The sequence below is a fragment of the Raphanus sativus genome, chromosome 4 (assembly GCF_000801105.2).
Source record: "Raphanus sativus cultivar WK10039 chromosome 4, ASM80110v3, whole genome shotgun sequence".
In the NCBI taxonomy this organism is placed as follows: domain Eukaryota; kingdom Viridiplantae; phylum Streptophyta; class Magnoliopsida; order Brassicales; family Brassicaceae; genus Raphanus; species Raphanus sativus.
In genome coordinates, this window is record NC_079514.1 from 13409952 (window position 1) to 13427567 (window position 17616).

Below are 17616 nucleotides of genomic sequence, written 5' to 3' on the forward strand. Positions count from 1 at the left end.
TTCCTTTATGAGCTTTAGTAGCACTATAAGGCCTAGGCCCATTAAATAATACGATGCCGTTATGAATAAAGTTAACTGCCACCGACAAGTAATGACGTGTCGATCGCATCGAAAGCTTTCTCTCTCTGTATTAAATCAGACCAGACCAGTGTGGCTTTGAGTTAAACGATGTTGAAGAAGAAAAAGAGATGAAGCGCGGTGGAATCAGACGGAAGCGATTGTTCGGGAGGACGGTTCTCTTGACGTCGTTTGTTTTCTTGATCGGTTTCGGTTTGCTTCTGTTAACGCTCCGCTCCGTGGATGATCGTAACTCCTTCATCGATGACGACGACGACGACAACGACGCCGTTTCGGATGAGGATACCGCGAGATGGATCAACTCTTCTTCCTCCTCCGTGGTGGAAGCCAAGGTCGACGGCGGTAGGCTCTGCGCGACGGTGGAGGAGATGGGGAGCGAGTTCGATGGTGGTGGTGGTGGTGGTTTCGTGGATCAGAGCCTCAGAGTTCGTGATGTCATCCGTCGCCATTTTCACCTCAACGGTGAGAGAGAGAATATTATATTATTCGATTCTTGATTTTCTTGATTAGCAAGATCTTGAGTTCGGGATATTAGAGCTCAGAGTTTTCTTGGATTTGTTTTTTTTCAAGGGGCTGGAGCAGTGCGTGAGCTAGCTCCGGAGGAGTTTTGTAGACGTGGTTATGTACTTGGGAAGACGGCAGAGGCTGGTTTCGGGAACGAGATGTACAAGATCTTGACTTCGGGAGCGTTGAGCATAATGTTGAACAGATCCTTGATCATTGGCCAGACCAGGCATATACTGGTTCTTTCCTCAATCCTTTTTCTCTGCCTTTTTTGAGAAACTGTTTTTTGCAACTCTCTCAACTGTAGTTTAATTTTTTTTATAGATTGTGTTATCTGTCTGTTTGTTTATACCTTTCTCTCTCTCTCTCTCTGTGTGTGTTTCCTCAGGGGAAAATATCCGTTTGGTGATTACATTGCTTACTCCAATGCTACGTTTACGTTAGCTGAAGTGAAGCATCTGTGGCGACAAAAAGGCTGCGTGAAGAAGTATGGAAGGCGGCTTGTAATGAGGTTGGATGATTTTGAGAAGCCGGCTAAGAGTAATGTCTTATGTAGCAATTGGAAGAAGTGGGAGGAAGCTATCATATGGTTTGTGAGCAAAATATACAAGATACAACACTTTTTGTGAAGTCATTACTGAGCTGAGCATTTGTTTTTTTTTATTTCAGGTTTCAAGGCACAACAGACGCAGTGGCATCTCAGTTTTTCCTAAAGAACGTGCATCCAGAGATGAGAGCTGCTGCAGTCGAGCTGTTTAGAGAGCAAGGAAGCTCAGCACCAGGAGCCAATGTGTTTGGAGAGTTGATGATGAGTCTCATATCTCCCACTAAAGATGTGAAAGATGCAGTGGACTGGGTTCTACGTGAGACTGGAGATCCTGATATTTCATTACACATGAGGATGCTGATGAGCAAGTATGTTTTAATAACACACATCCTTTTTTTTTCTTTTTCTTTTTTTGAGGTGTCTGATAAATATTCCTTTCTTCGTGATTTCTTCCAGATCTGTTAGACCTCTGCGTGCAGCAGTGAACTGCCTAGGGAAAGCAGTTAACAGGCTTGGCGTATCGAAGCCGAGAGTGGTTATAGTCTCTGACACGCCATCTGTAGTTAAAAATCTCGAACTAAATATCAGCTCAATCGCTGAGGTATCATATCAACGATCCATTAAACTCAAACTCTGTCTAATCTTTCCAACAAAAATTGAAGTCAATTAAATATAAACTCTTGTCTATACAGGTTCTGCATTTTGACTATAAGCTATTCAGAGGTGGTATAGCTCAGCGTGGTCGTGGCTTACCAATGTTAGACTTCAGAATAAAAGATTGGGGTCCTGCACCGAGATGGGTTGCGTTTGTAGACTTCTTCCTCGCCTGCCGTGCAAAACACGCTGTCATCTCAGGTGCTCACAGACGAGTCGGGACTACTTATGCTCAGTTGGTTGCTGCACTAGCCGCCGCTAACAGTCTCAGTTAAGACCTTTACTTTGTTTCTTCTGTCTTCTTTCTTTTTTCATAACTCTGTTACTGACTTGGTTAATTTTTCGCAGAGGATGGTTCGGGCAACTTGAGCTTTGCATTCTTGAGTAGTTTCCAGAGTAATCTGTTAGCAGATGGTCTAAAGAACCAGGTGGGGTGGGGACATGTCTGGAACCGGTACGCTGGTCCACTGAGCTGTCCAAAACAGCCAAACCAGTGCGCCTTCACGCCTCTAGCACCTCCTGGTTGGTGGGACGGTTTATGGCAGTCGCCAATACCAAGGGACGCTCGTAAGCTTGCGGCTTATGGCGTTGAGCTTTCCGGTTTTGGTACGGTTAATGATGACCGTCTCCTTGCCTTTTGTAACGCCAAGAAAGCCTACTTAAGCACTGTAACGATCGTTTAGTAACTTTTTGGCCTCTTTGGTTTTAATGTGTAGCTGTCACTGGTTTTATTTCTCGGTCTACATTTTTCCCTTACTAAATCGAACCGGCCAATTTACAAAACCGAACCAAAACCGAGATATAATTAAACTTGGAACAAGTCTCTTAGTTTAATCCAAACACTGATGTTATTCCTCAATCGGATATAGGCTTACGGAAAAAAAAAAATCACGGAAAATTTTAAAATTTGTGGAATTGTATAATACATATTAGTAATAATTAAATTAACAATTACAAAATGTAAATTTTTTAGTTCTTACTAGAGATATCTATTTTATATTTCAATATGTTTAACAATATATTAACATTTTAAATTAATAGAATTTTATTTACAACATAACTATTTATCATTAAAAATTATTAGTATGTATTTTAAATTTAAAGATAAAATAGTTAACATATAATTTATAATATGAAATGTTAATTTTTCAAAAAAATTTCTCCCATGATCTACTAAAACTTATTTTTGCACTTAATAAAATTTTTCTCTATATTTTTTTGCCAATAAAAATACCAATATGCAATTTTGCATTTTTCTTTTATTCCACGTCCGCATTTCACACAACGGTTTCGATTGGTAACTATTGGGTAATCGTGGAATCGCAGAAAAATAGTTAAGTTACAAAAGAAAATTAATTAAGCTGTGAAAAAATTTAAAATTTGCAAAATAATAGAATACATATTATATTAATCAAAATATTTATATGGTATTCACTTTGTTATAAAGAAAAATAAAATGTGAAAATAACTAAATTTATTAAAATACTTTAGTTCTTATTATAAATACTCAGTTTATCTTTCAATATGTTCTAATAATAATTTGATATTTTATAATACTACAAAAAAATTAGTACAACTTTATTTACAACATAACTATTTATCATGACAAAATTATTACTATTTACTAATATTTTAAAATGTTATTAACATATAATTTAATAATATAAAATGTTAATTTTAAAAAAAAAATCATGATAATCTACTAAAATTCACTTTTTCATTTAACAAAAATTTTCTTTATATTTTCGTCAGTAAAAACGCGAACTTGGATTTTCACGTGTTTTTTTATTTTTTCAAATTATAGCGATTGGTAAAATATTTGCGGAATCAAATATGATTCCGTCATTCCGCATGGTTACCAAAGCATTTATTCTGATTTCGCTTCTTGAACTTAACCGACCGTCTAAATAACTAGAGCTAAACCGAAATCTCGTTAACACACATCTCATAAGATAGACTTTTGATGTTATTATTAGGATGAGTTCTTAAGTGCTAAGAGAGGAATAAAGCAGTTGTCAGGACTTAAAGATGGAACATGATCTCGTAAAATCAAACTTTCCCTAATATTCAATTTGATTCCCAATTTGTTTTAACTTTAGTTTATTTCAACGATTGCAGATTCACGACATTTTTGGTAGCTATTCTTCTCGTCGTTCGTAATTTGCTGTTTAGAAATGCAAGGTATGTGCCTAGCCGAGAATTTAAAAATGGACAAAAGAAACAAAGTATGGATGCGTACTGAGTATTTTATGTTCATATTCAAAAATGGGTCATGTTCATATTTAAAAAAAAAAGTAGTTTAATTGAACAAAAGAACCACTTCGTATGGGGTCATAATAAAAATAATTTTTTGGCAGAAAACATATATCAAAGTTTTGAGAAAAACATAATCACATTTTAGAAAAATACATTATTATATTTCTGGTTGAAAAAACATGAATCGAATTTTGTGGTACAATGTAAAACTATATTTCTTATAGGAAAATATAAATCAGATAATCATATTTTTTATATAAAAAAACATTTCTTAGAAAAACGTAAATCATAGTTTTTTTAGAGAAAAGGTAAAATCACTTTTTTTAGTAAATGTGAAATCATATTTTTTATAGAAAAACATAAATACTATAATCTTTGCGATCTCTCAATGTATTTTTGTCCACAAGTTATTTCCATATAATCACATAATTCCAATAATCACATTTTAGATTTATAATCATCTCTTCATATGAACACGGTTGATAACAACGCAGAAGACTTTATATACATATTTTTCTTTAAAAAAGAAACAATGAATCATTCAAGATGATATGATAAACTTCCAAATGATAATTAATACAGTGGTATACTAATAATAGTAGAACAAAATTCCATAAAAGTAAGAATACATGGCTACTGCGGGTTTCGTGGTATTAGTCGGTTGACTTCGGTTCGTCGGATCTCACGGTATAAAAAAAAAAGTTTCATAAAAGAAAGAATATAATTTTGCAATGGCTGTGTAAGAAAGGAAGAAAGAAGGAATTGGGGTGTAACGTACCATTTTTGAAGCATTCCATGCTTGGCTCTTCCTTTCCATCCCTCTATGCATAGATTACGTGTCTTTCATCCCCCCAAACAACAAAAAAACCCTTCAATTCCCTTTTCATCTCTAAATCTTCTCCTAATCCTAATACCTAAATCCCTCTCTAAATCCTCCTCCTTCTCAACACAAACCATTTCTCTTAAAGTTATCGCCTTTTCGTGTTTTTTTGCTCCCATGAAAACTTGAATCTCTTCCGTTGATCTCTGATTGTGTGTGTTTGATCGGCGTTTCGTGAGTGAAGATCACCGGGAAGATCGAATTTTTTTGGGAGACAATGGTGTGCTGTTTTGGGCAGAGGAGAAAACGAGACGTGGTGAAGAATCCAAAGCTCATCAAAGGCGTTTCTGATCACAATTCTAGACCTGACCAACCTTCTTCTTCTGGTTTGCATCTCACTTTCCATTGTTTTTTTTTTTTCATTCATGCATTGATTCTTCTTCATGGTTACCATCATCATCTGAATCTAGTTAAATCAAATCAAAAAGTCTCTCCCTTTTATCTCTTGAATGGATCATAGAATTGATTGTCTTGTTATTAGTCTGTGTGTCACATGTAAAGGTTTATGCTTTATAGATCAAAGTCTCTCCCTTTGTATACTTGATGATCACAGTGTAACATGTGACACGGACTCTTATTATTGTGTGTGTTTTTAATTTGGTTCTTCTGTAGCCGCCAATGCAGCAAGAGCTTCACTGGATTCTGGAACACAGCAAGATCCTAGCAAGCCAACTCAATGTTTCACATACCGAGAACTCGCCACCGCTACTAACAACTTCAGGCTCGAATCTATGATCGGACGTGGTGGTTTCGGTTCTGTTTTCAAAGGAATGTTAGAGTTTCCTCCTGGACAGGTTAACTCTCAGTATCATCTACATTCTACAGTTGTGAATATTTTTTTTTTCTTTTATAAACTGTTTTATCTCTGATAAACCGAATCTTTGTCTGTTTTTACTGGTCTTAAAAGTTCAAGAATGTGGCTGTTAAGAAGCTTGATACAACTAGTCATCAAGGAGACAAAGAGTTTCTTGTGGAAGTCCTAATGCTCTCCCTCTTGCGCCATGAACACCTCGTGACATTGTTTGGTTACTGCGCTGAAGGAGACCAAAGACTCCTCGTCTATGAATACATGCCTCTTGGATCCGTAGAAGATCATATCCACGGTAAAGACAACTATGATACTTTATACATTTAGTATACATCTTGAATACTGATTTTTTAATTTCTTTCTTTCTTATGGTCAGGTTACGGATCTGTTGAAGAGGTATTAGATTTGAGCACGAGGATGCAGATAGCTTTAGGATCAGCTAAAGGCTTAGCGTATCTTCACAATGTAGCACAACCTCCTGTGATCTACAGAGACTTGAAAACCGCAAACATATTGCTAGACCATGGCTACAAACCCAAGCTCTCTGATTTTGGGCTTGCAAAGTTTGGTCCGAGTGGTGACATGTCTCATGTCTCCACTAGAGTCATGGGAACTCACGGGTATTGCGCACCGGAGTACGCAAGCACCGGGAAACTGACGATGAAATCTGATATCTATAGCTTTGGAGTTGTGATGCTTGAGCTTATCACTGGACGCAAACCTATTGGGGACTCATGCTTGGGTGCAAGACGACTGCTTGTGAACTGGGTAATGAATGAATGCTTCTGAATCTGATTTGTAAACATTAAAGAGATGGTTTTTATGATGACCCTTTTATTTTTGCTTGACAGGCACTGCCATTGTTCAGGGAACAAGACATAAGAAAGATTGCAGATCCGATGTTGTCAATAGAAAGTCATTATTACATGGAAGAAGCTGTGGGAAGAGCGCTTGAGTTGGCGTATATGTGTTTGAGAGAAGATGCAAACGCTAGGCCAACGGTGAAGGAAGTAGTGGTGGCTTTAGATAACATAGTGAGGTTCATAGCGCGGAAGAAGAAGAAAGAGATCATTGGGTATGGAAGAGGAGTGGAGATGGAGAAGAAAGGTGCGGTGGCGGTGAGCTCACCGAATGAGACGACGAGGATGTTGAGTGTTAAAGAAATAGAAGTAGAAGTAGAAGAAGAAGAAGATTTGGAGAGAGAAAGAGCTGTTGCTGATGCTAAGAACTGGGCTGAGACTATGAGAGCGTTGAGGAGACAGAGCAATGAGACACCAAAGCCAACTCCTTAGTCCTCTCTGTTTATGTTAGGAATTGGTCACAGTGATTTTATCCCAAAATGGTGCATATGGAAACTATGAATGAGCTTGTGAACAAAAGAGATTAATACAGAGAAAACTCACATTTTGCATTGGTTGAAATGTGGAGAGAACTTTTCTTAAATCACATGGTTTTCTAAATGAAACTATTTAGATCCTAAGAACTTTTCTAATTCATCTAAAAACTTTTTGAAATCAAATTATTTTAAGGCTTTCTAAATAAAATATTGAAAATGCCCAATTAGTCTTTTACAAAAATGTTTTTTTTATAAAATCTTATGATCTGTGTTTTACAAAAATCTTATAAAGGGACATAAGATTAGACCCACTTGCTTATAAACTCAGATTTCAAGGCTCCAAAACAAATTGTATTATTCATGTAGTTCGTTTGAAAAATTATGACTTCTATTTTAATATAATAGATTTAATAACATCATATATAACATGATAAACCAAAGCTTTGTATGAATGAAAATCATACATAATAAAACATAATTATATTTAATTAACAACTACCAACTCTATAAATCTAGAAAACACTCTTTAACTAAACTTGAAAAACAAACTTAGTCATAATTGAATTTCAAATGCAATTGTTAGATTATAAATGTGTTGTTAATCTTTGAATTGTTTTGAAGATAACATGGTTTACATTACTTTAATATCTGATTTGGCTAAGGCGAAACAAATCAAAGAGAAATTATCAACTCATTATGGATGATAAACTTTTCACTCGAGCCATAAAGAACAAGAATGTGATGATTTAGCTCATCGTTGCGGCTAATGATTAAGTATATTGTTATTCAAAAGAAAATCTTAAATCAAACATATTATTAAAAATTTATTTGCTGTGAAAATATTGTTTTCTTAAAACAACGAAAATTGTGCACTACATCAAAGCAAATAGCAAATAATGTTTATGTTTTATTCTTGTATTGTATCTCTCCTTCCATGTTTGATCCGACAAGAAGCATAAGAAAATATTGTATCTCTTCTTCCCTGTTTGATTCTTTTATTTCTCTTTCTTTGTTTCTTTATTTTTGTATATACTATCACTATGTTTATGTTTACTTTTGTAGGTTCTTGTGTTGCTCATGTTGCCTATGCAACTGAGCACAACATCCCCGTCATCGTCTTGCCTTCCCGAACGGAGGTTGGAGAGTTCATTGACGGCAGCTGCAAGGTTGTTGTTTGCTGTGCTCTTGTCTCTTTTGCAGGACACAAAAGAGATGCTAGCGAAGTTTCTTCTTCTTGGTTGAAGACCCATCAATGTTTATATTTCTGTTGAACGTATCTGTTTTGTTGAATTTGCTTGTTTCTGACTTTGCATGTTGAATTTGAAAACTTAAAACCCAATGATTATTTTGGTCTCCTAAACTCAACAAATTAGCAACTTCACTTCAACTTGTATTTTAATATCTGCTATATCACTCAGGTACTCAACAATCATCTCCCACGTTTCTAAACATCTGTTGCTATTCTTTCTCACCTGTACCTCTTTGTATGACTCCTGAACCTGTCTGACCTCTATAAAGCTTCTCACTTGACTCATCCCAACACTTTTCTTCTTCTTCCTGAGAACCCACCCCAAATCTGATATCTCATTTACACCAACCTTCATTTCATTTTCTCTTCAAAACAATGATCCTCACTTCTTTCCCAACAAAAACCACATCTCCACCATTATGAGTTTTCAAGTTTCAAACTTTCTTTCACTTTAACCTTGGTATATATCTACAAGTATTGGCTTGAATGAAACCATTCCAGCTAGACTTCGCGGAACCATCTCTAAAAACCCCTTGTGAAATCTTGCAAGCAGCTCCAAAACCAAAAGCTTTAAGCGTTACAAGAATATGAATCTGCATCATCTTCTCCAAATATCTTCTTCTTCTTCAGAGTCTATTGGCCCAATCTTCATCCATTGAACCAATCTATTAGGACAGCATAAACATATGCTACTGAATTTAAACACGTAGAGAGGCACACGAAACAATTGTTCAATCTAGAATTTTGATTCAGGCCAATTGCATGCAATTATATACTCCTTTTCGTCAAGGACAAGACTTGGGTTCACCCCCTATGGTGAATCTTTAAATTCACCATTTTCCTAATAACCAATTAAATTGCCAACTAGATTAATATTTTTTAATTAAAAAAATAAATAGTGTCATATTTAATAATGCTAATATCACAATTTAATCCTTAAACTCAAATTCTATACCCTAAATCCAAATTCTAAACCCTAAATTTTAAATTATAAACTCAAACTCTATACCCTAAACCCAAATCTTAAACCTTAAACCCAAACCATAAATTATAAACCAAAAAATCTAAACTCTAAACCCAAAACTATATCCTAAACTCAAACAAAAGACCCTAAACTCAAATCCTAAACTCTAAACCCAAACTATAAACCCTAAACCCAAACCGTAGACCCTAAATCCAAACCCTAGACGTAACCCAAACCATGAACTCTAAATCCAAACTTTAATTCTTAACCTTAATCTCAAAAGAACAACATCAATATTAATCCAAATATTTAGAGTATAAGGTTTGGGTTTTGTATTTACGTTTTGGGTTTAGAATCTAGGACTAGGGTTTAGGGTATAGGTTTGGGTTTAGAGTTCAGAGTTTTGGGTTTAGAGTTTATTGTTTAGGTTTAGGATTTATGATTTGGGTTTAAGATTTAAGATATGGGTTTAGGGTATAGAATTTAGGGTTTACAATTTAGAATTTAGGGTTTACAATTTAGGGTTTACAATTTGGATTTAGAGTATAAAGTTTGAGTTTTTGGATTGGATAATGATATTAGCATTATTAAAATTGACACTATTTATTTTTCTAACTATTTTGGTTTTTAGAAAAATTATTTAATATTTTTTAATCATTAATTTAGTTGACATTTTAATTGGTTATTAGGGAGGTGGTGAATTTAAAGGTTCATCATAGGAGGTGAACCCAAGTCTTGCCCTTTCGTCGAAGACTTTGATTTTGTATGGTACTTGAATCAGTGGGCTTAAAGCCTTATCGCATCCATTGGTTCATAACTATAATCAATTTCATAATATAAATGCTATGTTAATAATTTAGTGATTTTTAGTGACCATTTTTTCTATTTTTGTAGCCGGCATAAGACGAGATCTAAAATTCATGTTACATATTACTAGATAGTACCCATGCACAAGTATAAATATTTCTAAAATATATATATTATAATAATTAATTATTATTTACTTTTAGTTTTAAATTAATTTATAATTTGTATACATAATTTATTTTAATAATATTATATTACTTTAATTAGACATATGATTTTAGATATGTTATATGTGGTTGGTTTTGTTTCTTTTACAATCAAATTAGCTATCATTTGGATATATTGAATTGCATTTATTTTTTTGAATTCAACTATAATATTTTTATTTTAAATATATTAAAATTATAATTAATTTTTTTATTTTCATTTATTTTGGTTGTAAATATATTTGAGGAAGATATATAATATTATTGTAAACTAAATATATGAAAAATAAATAAACATTTCAACAATACTAATGATAAACTATTTTAGACAACTTAGCAATTTCCAAAATAAAATCAAGGATTGGCCTGAATTTTTTTATTACCAATGAAGAAGACAAGTCTCAAAAGAACTAAATATGTTGTTTATAATAAAGTTTTTCAGAACAAAATAATTGTTGACTAATAATATTTTATATTAAAAAATAAAGCGATGATCAATAGAAAATACATACATAAGTAACTAACAAAATTTTGGAAGCTCATAAACACATATCAATATTTATAATAATTAAATATTTATAAATTCAAAATAATTTATAAAATAACTAAATATTTATGGCTATAAAATTCCATAAACATAAAACACAAAATTAAAAGTAAATTTAATATTAAAAAATGGTAAAATATATTATGTTATTTTAAAATATTTTGTAATTATTTGATCAAAAAGTAGTGTATTGTTAATTTTTTATTTTTAATATATCTTTAAAATAATCAGTTTAAAAATTGTGTGATTGTATTTTAGAAATCATATAATATAAGTAAAATATAATTTATAGATTTTTTGCTGTAATTGAAAGATATTATAGTAAACTAAATATATGAAAAATAAATAAAACATTTTATAATACAAACGTTCCACCTTAACTCTGCATAACCCATTTGCATACTATATGAAAATGAAATAGTTGCATAACTGGCATATATTGGCTGTCATCATTTTTTACTTTCCACCTTTTTCTCTCGAGATTTAAAAGATAAAAAAAAAACATTTTATTCTTAAGAGGTTTCTTTACACAAACCAATCATGCAGTGACAGGTCAGCTAGTCTTAGTTAATGTCCAATTTAGGCTGTCAAAAGAAAGAAAGGGACGGTGAGAGTAGCTAACAGTCACACACACACAGTTTCACGCACCATTAGCATTGCTGGAAGAAGAAGCAAAAAAAAGCCCTTCTTTTTAGCTGGCTTACTATTGCCCTTTGTCGGCTTACTTGGCCGGACTCTGAAGATTCATTTGCCAGAGACTATCCATCCCTATATTCTTCTTCTTGTTTTTTATATGACTTGTGGAGAAAAAAACGGCGTTGAAGCTCAGAGCTATTGGTGACGCGGTCGAGAGATAAGAAAAGGATTGAGGTAGAGGAGAGATGTATGTAGTGCCTCCGCCTGAACGATCTGGTTCGGCATCCGACGCTGGTGATTTAAGGGTTTACCAAACTTGGAAAGGCAGCAATGTTAGTTCCCTCTTTCTCATCTTTATTATATGGTTTCTTCTTGTTCTTGAGCTACTCTGCTTAATCACTCTCCCCTCTGGATTAGCTCTGTCCTAATTTCAACCAAATTCAGTAGTGGAACTTTGTTTCTTGCAAGGAATCCTAGGTTTTGATGTTGACTTTCAGTTCAGTGTGGTGGTATAAGCTTTAGAAGCTTATCTACCCTTTGGATTATTTAAATCCACTTTTGACTTTTATCTAATATGATTACCAAATAGCTCAATGATTAATGCTAAACAGGTTTTGGTATTGGAGATTATATTATCCCTATTTATAGTGATTTTTCAAAAGGAAAAAAAAAATCTGAATACCCTTCCCATCTGCATTCACAACATTAGCTAAAGACTATCAGTAATTGTTGAATGTCATCTTCAGTATTGTTATTGATACCATAAACTTGTTACCATTCCTGGCTTCTTCTCTTGTAGATATCAAACACTACTTCTAGCTGGTGGTTTATCACTCACTGCTGGCATGTTTCTTCTGAGTTGATTCTTATTATTGAGACATACTTTATTGCTTTCTCTAAACTTTGATTGTTTTTTCCTGTTTTTTTCTTTTTCAGATATTCTTTCTTCAGGGAAGATTTGTATTCGGGCCAGACGTGAGATCACTGGCGCTGACAATATGTCTCATTGCTGTTCCTGTTACAATTTTCTGCATCTTTGTCGCGAGGAAGCTAATGGATGACTTCTCTGATAGCTGCTGGGGAGTATCTATACTAGCTGTTGCCATCGTCTTCACCATTTATGTAAGTATTTAGTTTGTGTTGCACTTTATGAGGCACATGTTCTAATGACCGAGGAAATGGTCGTTTTGTATCCACAGGATTTACTTCTTCTGCTGGTTACATCCGGAAAAGATCCAGGAATCATCCCTAGAAACGCTCATCCTCCAGAGCCTGAAGCACTCGACCCCAACATGGACGCAGGAGCTGGCCAGACCCCTCAGTTGCGACTGCCTCGCATTAAGGAAGTAGAGGTTAACGGAATCACATTCAAGGTCAAGTACTGCGACACTTGCATGCTCTATAGGCCTCCTCGCTGTTCCCATTGCTCCATTTGCAACAACTGCGTTGAAAAGTTTGACCATCACTGCCCTTGGGTTGGCCAATGTATCGGTCTGGTAAGTCACAATCCAACAACTATTCTCATAAAACCATACTTTTTAGCTTAAAAAATCTCATATAGTCTCTCATGGTTGTTTGTTGCAGAGGAACTACAGATTCTTCTTCATGTTTGTCTTCTCCACGACCCTTCTCTGTATATACGTTCACGCCTTCTGCTGGGTGTATATAAGGAAGATCACTGAATCAGAGCATACAACTATCTGGAAGGCAATGCTCAAAACTCCTGCCTCCATTGTTCTGATAATCTACACGTTCATAACGATGTGGTTTGTTGGTGGCTTAACAGCATTCCATCTATATCTCATCAGCACAAACCAGGTAACACTGCTACATCATCATCGTTTTTTATAAATCAATGAGTAACCGTTGATTATTTTCATTTGTCCTTGGCAGACTACATATGAGAATTTTAGATACAGATATGATAGGAGAAGCAACCCACACAACAAGGGAGTGGTTAATAACTTCAAAGCAACGTTTTGTTCTTCAATCCCTCCTTCGAAGAATGACTTTAGAGCCTTGGTCCATCGTGAACCTCCATTGCCTCCTAGATCTGTTGCGGGCGGTTTCATGAGTCCGAACATGGGTAAAGCCAACGATGATATTGAGATGGGGAGGAAAGCTGTTTGGGCAGACATGGGTCCAGCAATGTCAGAGCATGGTGATGGGAAACATGGTAACAATGAGCGGTTGCATGTGAAGGATGGTGAGTTAGGCGAGCTATCTCCTGACGTTAGGACAACAGTTGATGAGCAGAGGGATAGGCCTGGTGTGCACACAAGGCGCGCAAGCTGGGGAAGGAGAAGCGGGAGCTGGGACATATCGCCAGAAGTTATGGCCTTAGCAGGCAGAGTAGGAGGAGAGCAAAACCAGAACCGTGGAGGAAGCAGCGGTGGAAGTGGTTTAGTGACTGAGAACCGGCATACATAGTCGGAAACACGGTTTAATTGGGAAGGAAGAAAGAACTGAGCCGACGTGTTCAGTATGGTAAATACAGGTTTAGAGGGAATCGGAATGGTGTTTTTTTTTTCTTTTTCTTTTGGATTATTTATTCTTGCTTTAAAAAATCAGTTTATGCAAGCTTGTGGAGGAAAAGAAAAGAAGCTCTTCTTTTAGTGTGGAAAGTGTTTGTGTTGGGTTGGTGTTGGCTTTGTTGTGGTAAGCAAAAAGGTTGGGTTGATGTGTTGTTTTACTTGTTTCTTTTCTTACCTGTGTTCATTTCAAACACTTGACCAGGTATATATGTTGCAAGGTAAAACAGAAATAAATAATAATAAGTTTTTTTTTTAACATTCTTAGTTTCTTCTTACTCATCAAATCCATTTCTGGTGACTCTTGTCACAAATTCCAACAAAAGATTTCAATGGAAGGGAATGCAACATCTTGAGAAACGGTTAACATATATGAAGTTATGAACTAATGCCCTCAACTAAATCACAACGTAGTAAGCTTGTAGGACTCCCATGTGACATCAGTTTCTTTGAGCACAAGCTGGCATGAGTTGGAAGCCCTGACCACACTCGCCAGTTCCTTGAACATCTCGAGATTCTTTACTGTTAGAACGTCAGTTCTGGAGAAAGTAGCTGTTTTCAAACGACTTGCGTTCCTTAGGATGTACTGGGCCACCTCTTTCGCACCTTCCATTTCCCCTTGGTAATTTTCCCAAAATAATGTTTCGAGACAGTTCAACAAACATTCAGGAGCATAATTTGGTGGCGTCCATCTCTTATAGGCCACACGATCTCTGTCCAGACCGTCCCTAACCCAATACTAAACACAAACTGATATCAGTTGGGAAATAAAAATACGAAAGATGGAAAACTTGTAAATAATGCTTACACTAAAGAGCTCGAGGACTTGCAAATTAGGAGAACTATCGAGCATGAACATAAGCAGATACCACCACTCTGGTTTATATGTATGTAGCTCCAAATACACCAGCTGCTTAAAGATTCTATTATTGGGAAACTTGGTCTTACACATGGAAGAGGCCCGGCAGTATTTTAGTACAAAAGAAAAAAAAATGTAATAATAATAGTAAGCAAATGAAATTGCAAAATAAACAAACATTACCAGGTCCAAGGGTGATGCGATCTTCAGAGAAAGGCGTTTGACTGAAGTGAGAGACCCATGAACGTTCTCATAGATTACACCACACACATTAATATATGCCTCCACCAGATCAGGCATATTCTCAATCAGACAAGCAGAGTGATCGTCCATTACTCCGTTAATCTCCAGGTGTTTCAAACGAGGAGTATTTATCACATATTCCGTAAACCTATTATCACATTCATCTTGAGAATCAAGTGTTAGCCTCTGCAAAGAAGGCACATCAATAGTGAAAGTCTTCACATCAGAGAGTGAATAATGCCGCATAACCTCCAGATTTTCGAGACTAGAGCACCCCGATAAAAGGTTAACAACAGATTCATCGTCTTGGAATCTCACTTGGTGAAGGCGTAGAGTTCTAAGGGACTTGAGGCAAACCGGAAACGGGACGTCTAAAAGGATACAATAATCGAGTTTCAAGGTCTCAAGTGTCGCACAGTTGAGCAAGCTTGTAGGAAACCTATACGGCTCATCACCAGCGTAAACTTCGAGTTTCAACTCACGCACACGGAGTCCAAACGCAACCCCAATCATCACTCCGGTTTCCACACTAAAATCAGTTACAAAATTCATCTCGAGATGCAAACTCTGAAGAACAGGAGCCTGATGAGAGAGCAAACACCTACATACATTATCTGAAAACCTCACGATACCTTTGGTGCCACGGTAACAAAACTCGAGATTCGGCATCATCTTACAAAGAGACCGCCACCGTTTGGACAATACACTAGTGGCGAAAGCATCTTTTGTCGGAATCGAAGACAATATCTGCAGAAGCAGAGCGTCCGGAAGCTCACTGATCATGTCTCCGTTACTCAAAGTTTGACTAGGAAAAAATTCAAACAACAAAAAGAATTACGAGTTGGTTAAGGATTACGAAAACTACGGAACGGTTAAGAAACATATATACCATCGTTTCATCTCCGATAGGCAGAGAAAAAAGGCTCAGTGTTATTAGGCTGCTGACATTAGGGCTTCAAAGACGGAGGGTATAAGTAAACCAGTATCAAGGGCATGATTAACCCCAATCTTTTAACGGGTTTTAACTCATGATTTGACTAAAAATATAAATAATTTTTAGTTAGTATATTTATATATTGCAAAAAAAAATTATAATTAAAATTTATAGCCAATCAAATTGACACATCACCTCCCCTACTCTATGCATCACTAATTGACCCATTGAATACCGTAACAGCTACATGCAGAGCCTGTATTCAGTTTATCCCCATACTCTATATAAGTGATGCTCTCCACGTACAGGTTGCCTTTCATACCACCAACACCAAGGCTCTAGAAAAGTTTTGAGAAAGCATCGAGTGACGTCAGAGAAAACGGTGGAGAGAAACAGATGGAGATTTTGCTTCTTCGTCTTTTTCTTTGGGTTTTTGTTTTTGATTTTGGGATTTATGAGCGAGGTTTGCTCTACGGATATTGGTTTTGGTTTCAGTTCTAGAGATTTTGGTGACTTATTTTAGTTTAATTAGTTTCATACCTTTGATATGGTTTAATAATTTACCTACTTTCTTTTGTTAACAGATTTGACTTTTTCATGATTCTTGTTCACTCAAGGTATAGCTTAACCTTTATATTTTTGCTGCATTTGTCTCTTTTTTACTACTTCATTAGGCAACGTTTCTATCATGACTTTCAGGGGGATGTTTGATGCAATGTTTAGTGGGAAGGTAGCAGATCTCATCGTTTGAAAATGGAAACTTCTAGACTTACTATCTCTGCTTTCAATAGTTTTATTGTATGCGGTGCGCTAGCCTAAAAACTGCATGCTAATGCTGATGTTCTCTTGGTTCTTCGAAAACAATAACAGACAATGTAGTTTGCTCACGTTTTATATATTGCTGGTTGGCTTGCAAGAGCCTTTCCACAGACCAGGATTGGCTAGCTGCTGGAAGATTTTCCAACAGGCTTCCAACAGCCCCTGCAGTTGGTTTGTTCTGCTATGTGGTAATTGTGCTTCTACAAACTTTTTCATTTATATATGGGACCCTTTATATATAAATAAATGCCTTAGGTTTTCTTAGGAAAACATGCGAAGTAATGATTTCAATTTGATCTAAGTTTTATATAGGAAAAATGGGAATGTGAAAAAGAATGTAGAGCTTCATTGCAGACTCTCCCTGGAAATGATGTTGAAGTCCTTAAGCAACCAACACTATCAAAGTATTATTTACTATTTACCGGTGTATATGAAGCTCTTTTTTTAGTTTTCACAAGATATTTTAGATGCACGCTCAAAATAACAATAAAAAGCTTGCTAATCATCTTTATTCTAAGTCTCTGCAATCTTATTTTTCAAATCACCATCCACTTGAAAAACGTCAAAGTGATGCCCATATTCATGTTTTTCTTTTCAATCAATCTGAGTGTATCCCACTGGAGAAACATCAAAGTGAAGCTATACTCATGTTCATGTTATTCACTTCCCTTTAGATTATCAAGTTTGTGCTCAAAAAAATCATGAGCTTGAGGACTTGCAAAAAAAACTCAAGCTCATTAAGTTTGTGTTAAAAAAAA

General features: G+C 35.5%; 4 protein-coding genes across 4 annotated transcripts; 3 read left to right on the forward strand and 1 right to left on the reverse strand.

The window, feature by feature from the left end:
* Nucleotides 1-146: 146 nt before the first annotated feature.
* On the forward strand, nt 147-2516 carry LOC108848304 (uncharacterized). The gene is made up of 7 exons (XM_018621627.2): nt 147-540; nt 649-811; nt 971-1171; nt 1252-1497; nt 1586-1730; nt 1822-2053; nt 2132-2516. The coding sequence occupies exons 1-7, from the start codon at nt 189-191 to the stop codon at nt 2464-2466; spliced, it is 1674 nt and encodes a 557-aa protein (XP_018477129.1). The 5' UTR covers nt 147-188; the 3' UTR covers nt 2467-2516.
* Nucleotides 2517-4790: 2274 nt separating this feature from the next.
* LOC108852391 (serine/threonine-protein kinase CDG1) lies at nt 4791-7151 on the forward strand. Its single transcript, XM_018625889.2, has 5 exons — nt 4791-5245; nt 5532-5713; nt 5827-6022; nt 6104-6495; nt 6579-7151. Exons 1-5 carry the CDS (start codon nt 5137-5139, stop codon nt 7017-7019), a joined length of 1320 nt encoding a protein of 439 aa, XP_018481391.2. The 5' UTR covers nt 4791-5136; the 3' UTR covers nt 7020-7151.
* A 4311-nt stretch (nt 7152-11462) lies between these two features.
* On the forward strand, nt 11463-14266 carry LOC108848297 (probable protein S-acyltransferase 7). Its single transcript, XM_018621619.2, has 5 exons — nt 11463-11804; nt 12409-12594; nt 12672-12968; nt 13057-13290; nt 13366-14266. The coding sequence occupies exons 1-5, from the start codon at nt 11718-11720 to the stop codon at nt 13900-13902; spliced, it is 1341 nt and encodes a 446-aa protein (XP_018477121.1). The 5' UTR covers nt 11463-11717; the 3' UTR covers nt 13903-14266.
* Nucleotides 14267-14272: 6 nt separating this feature from the next.
* Nucleotides 14273-16046, reverse strand: LOC108850337 (F-box/FBD/LRR-repeat protein At3g26920-like). Its single transcript, XM_057009584.1, has 4 exons — nt 15995-16046; nt 15046-15910; nt 14812-14946; nt 14273-14742 (listed from the first exon to the last, which is right to left on the reverse strand). The coding sequence occupies exons 1-4, from the start codon at nt 16003-16005 to the stop codon at nt 14407-14409; spliced, it is 1347 nt and encodes a 448-aa protein (XP_056865564.1). The 5' UTR covers nt 16006-16046; the 3' UTR covers nt 14273-14406.
* Between the last annotated feature and the right edge of the window lie 1570 nt (nt 16047-17616).

Coding starts and splice junctions, on each gene's coding strand:
- LOC108848304 (XM_018621627.2), top strand. CDS start 189: ATGAAGCGCGGTGGAATCAGACGGAAGCGATTGTTCGGGAGGACGGTT. Junction 1,498..1,585: donor ATGAGGATGCTGATGAGCAA/GTATGTTTTAAT, acceptor GATTTCTTCCAG/ATCTGTTAGACCTCTGCGTG. Junction 2,054..2,131: donor AGCCGCCGCTAACAGTCTCA/GTTAAGACCTTT, acceptor AATTTTTCGCAG/AGGATGGTTCGGGCAACTTG.
- LOC108850337 (XM_057009584.1), bottom strand. Junction 14,947..15,045: donor TCGCATCACCCTTGGACCTG/GTAATGTTTGTT, acceptor TCCATGTGTAAG/ACCAAGTTTCCCAATAATAG. Junction 14,743..14,811: donor AAGTCCTCGAGCTCTTTAGT/GTAAGCATTATT, acceptor GTTTGTGTTTAG/TATTGGGTTAGGGACGGTCT.
- LOC108848297 (XM_018621619.2), top strand. CDS start 11,718: ATGTATGTAGTGCCTCCGCCTGAACGATCTGGTTCGGCATCCGACGCT. Junction 11,805..12,408: donor AAACTTGGAAAGGCAGCAAT/GTTAGTTCCCTC, acceptor TTTCTTTTTCAG/ATATTCTTTCTTCAGGGAAG. Junction 12,595..12,671: donor CCATCGTCTTCACCATTTAT/GTAAGTATTTAG, acceptor TTGTATCCACAG/GATTTACTTCTTCTGCTGGT.
- LOC108852391 (XM_018625889.2), top strand. CDS start 5,137: ATGGTGTGCTGTTTTGGGCAGAGGAGAAAACGAGACGTGGTGAAGAAT. Junction 5,714..5,826: donor TAGAGTTTCCTCCTGGACAG/GTTAACTCTCAG, acceptor TGGTCTTAAAAG/TTCAAGAATGTGGCTGTTAA. Junction 6,023..6,103: donor CGTAGAAGATCATATCCACG/GTAAAGACAACT, acceptor TCTTATGGTCAG/GTTACGGATCTGTTGAAGAG.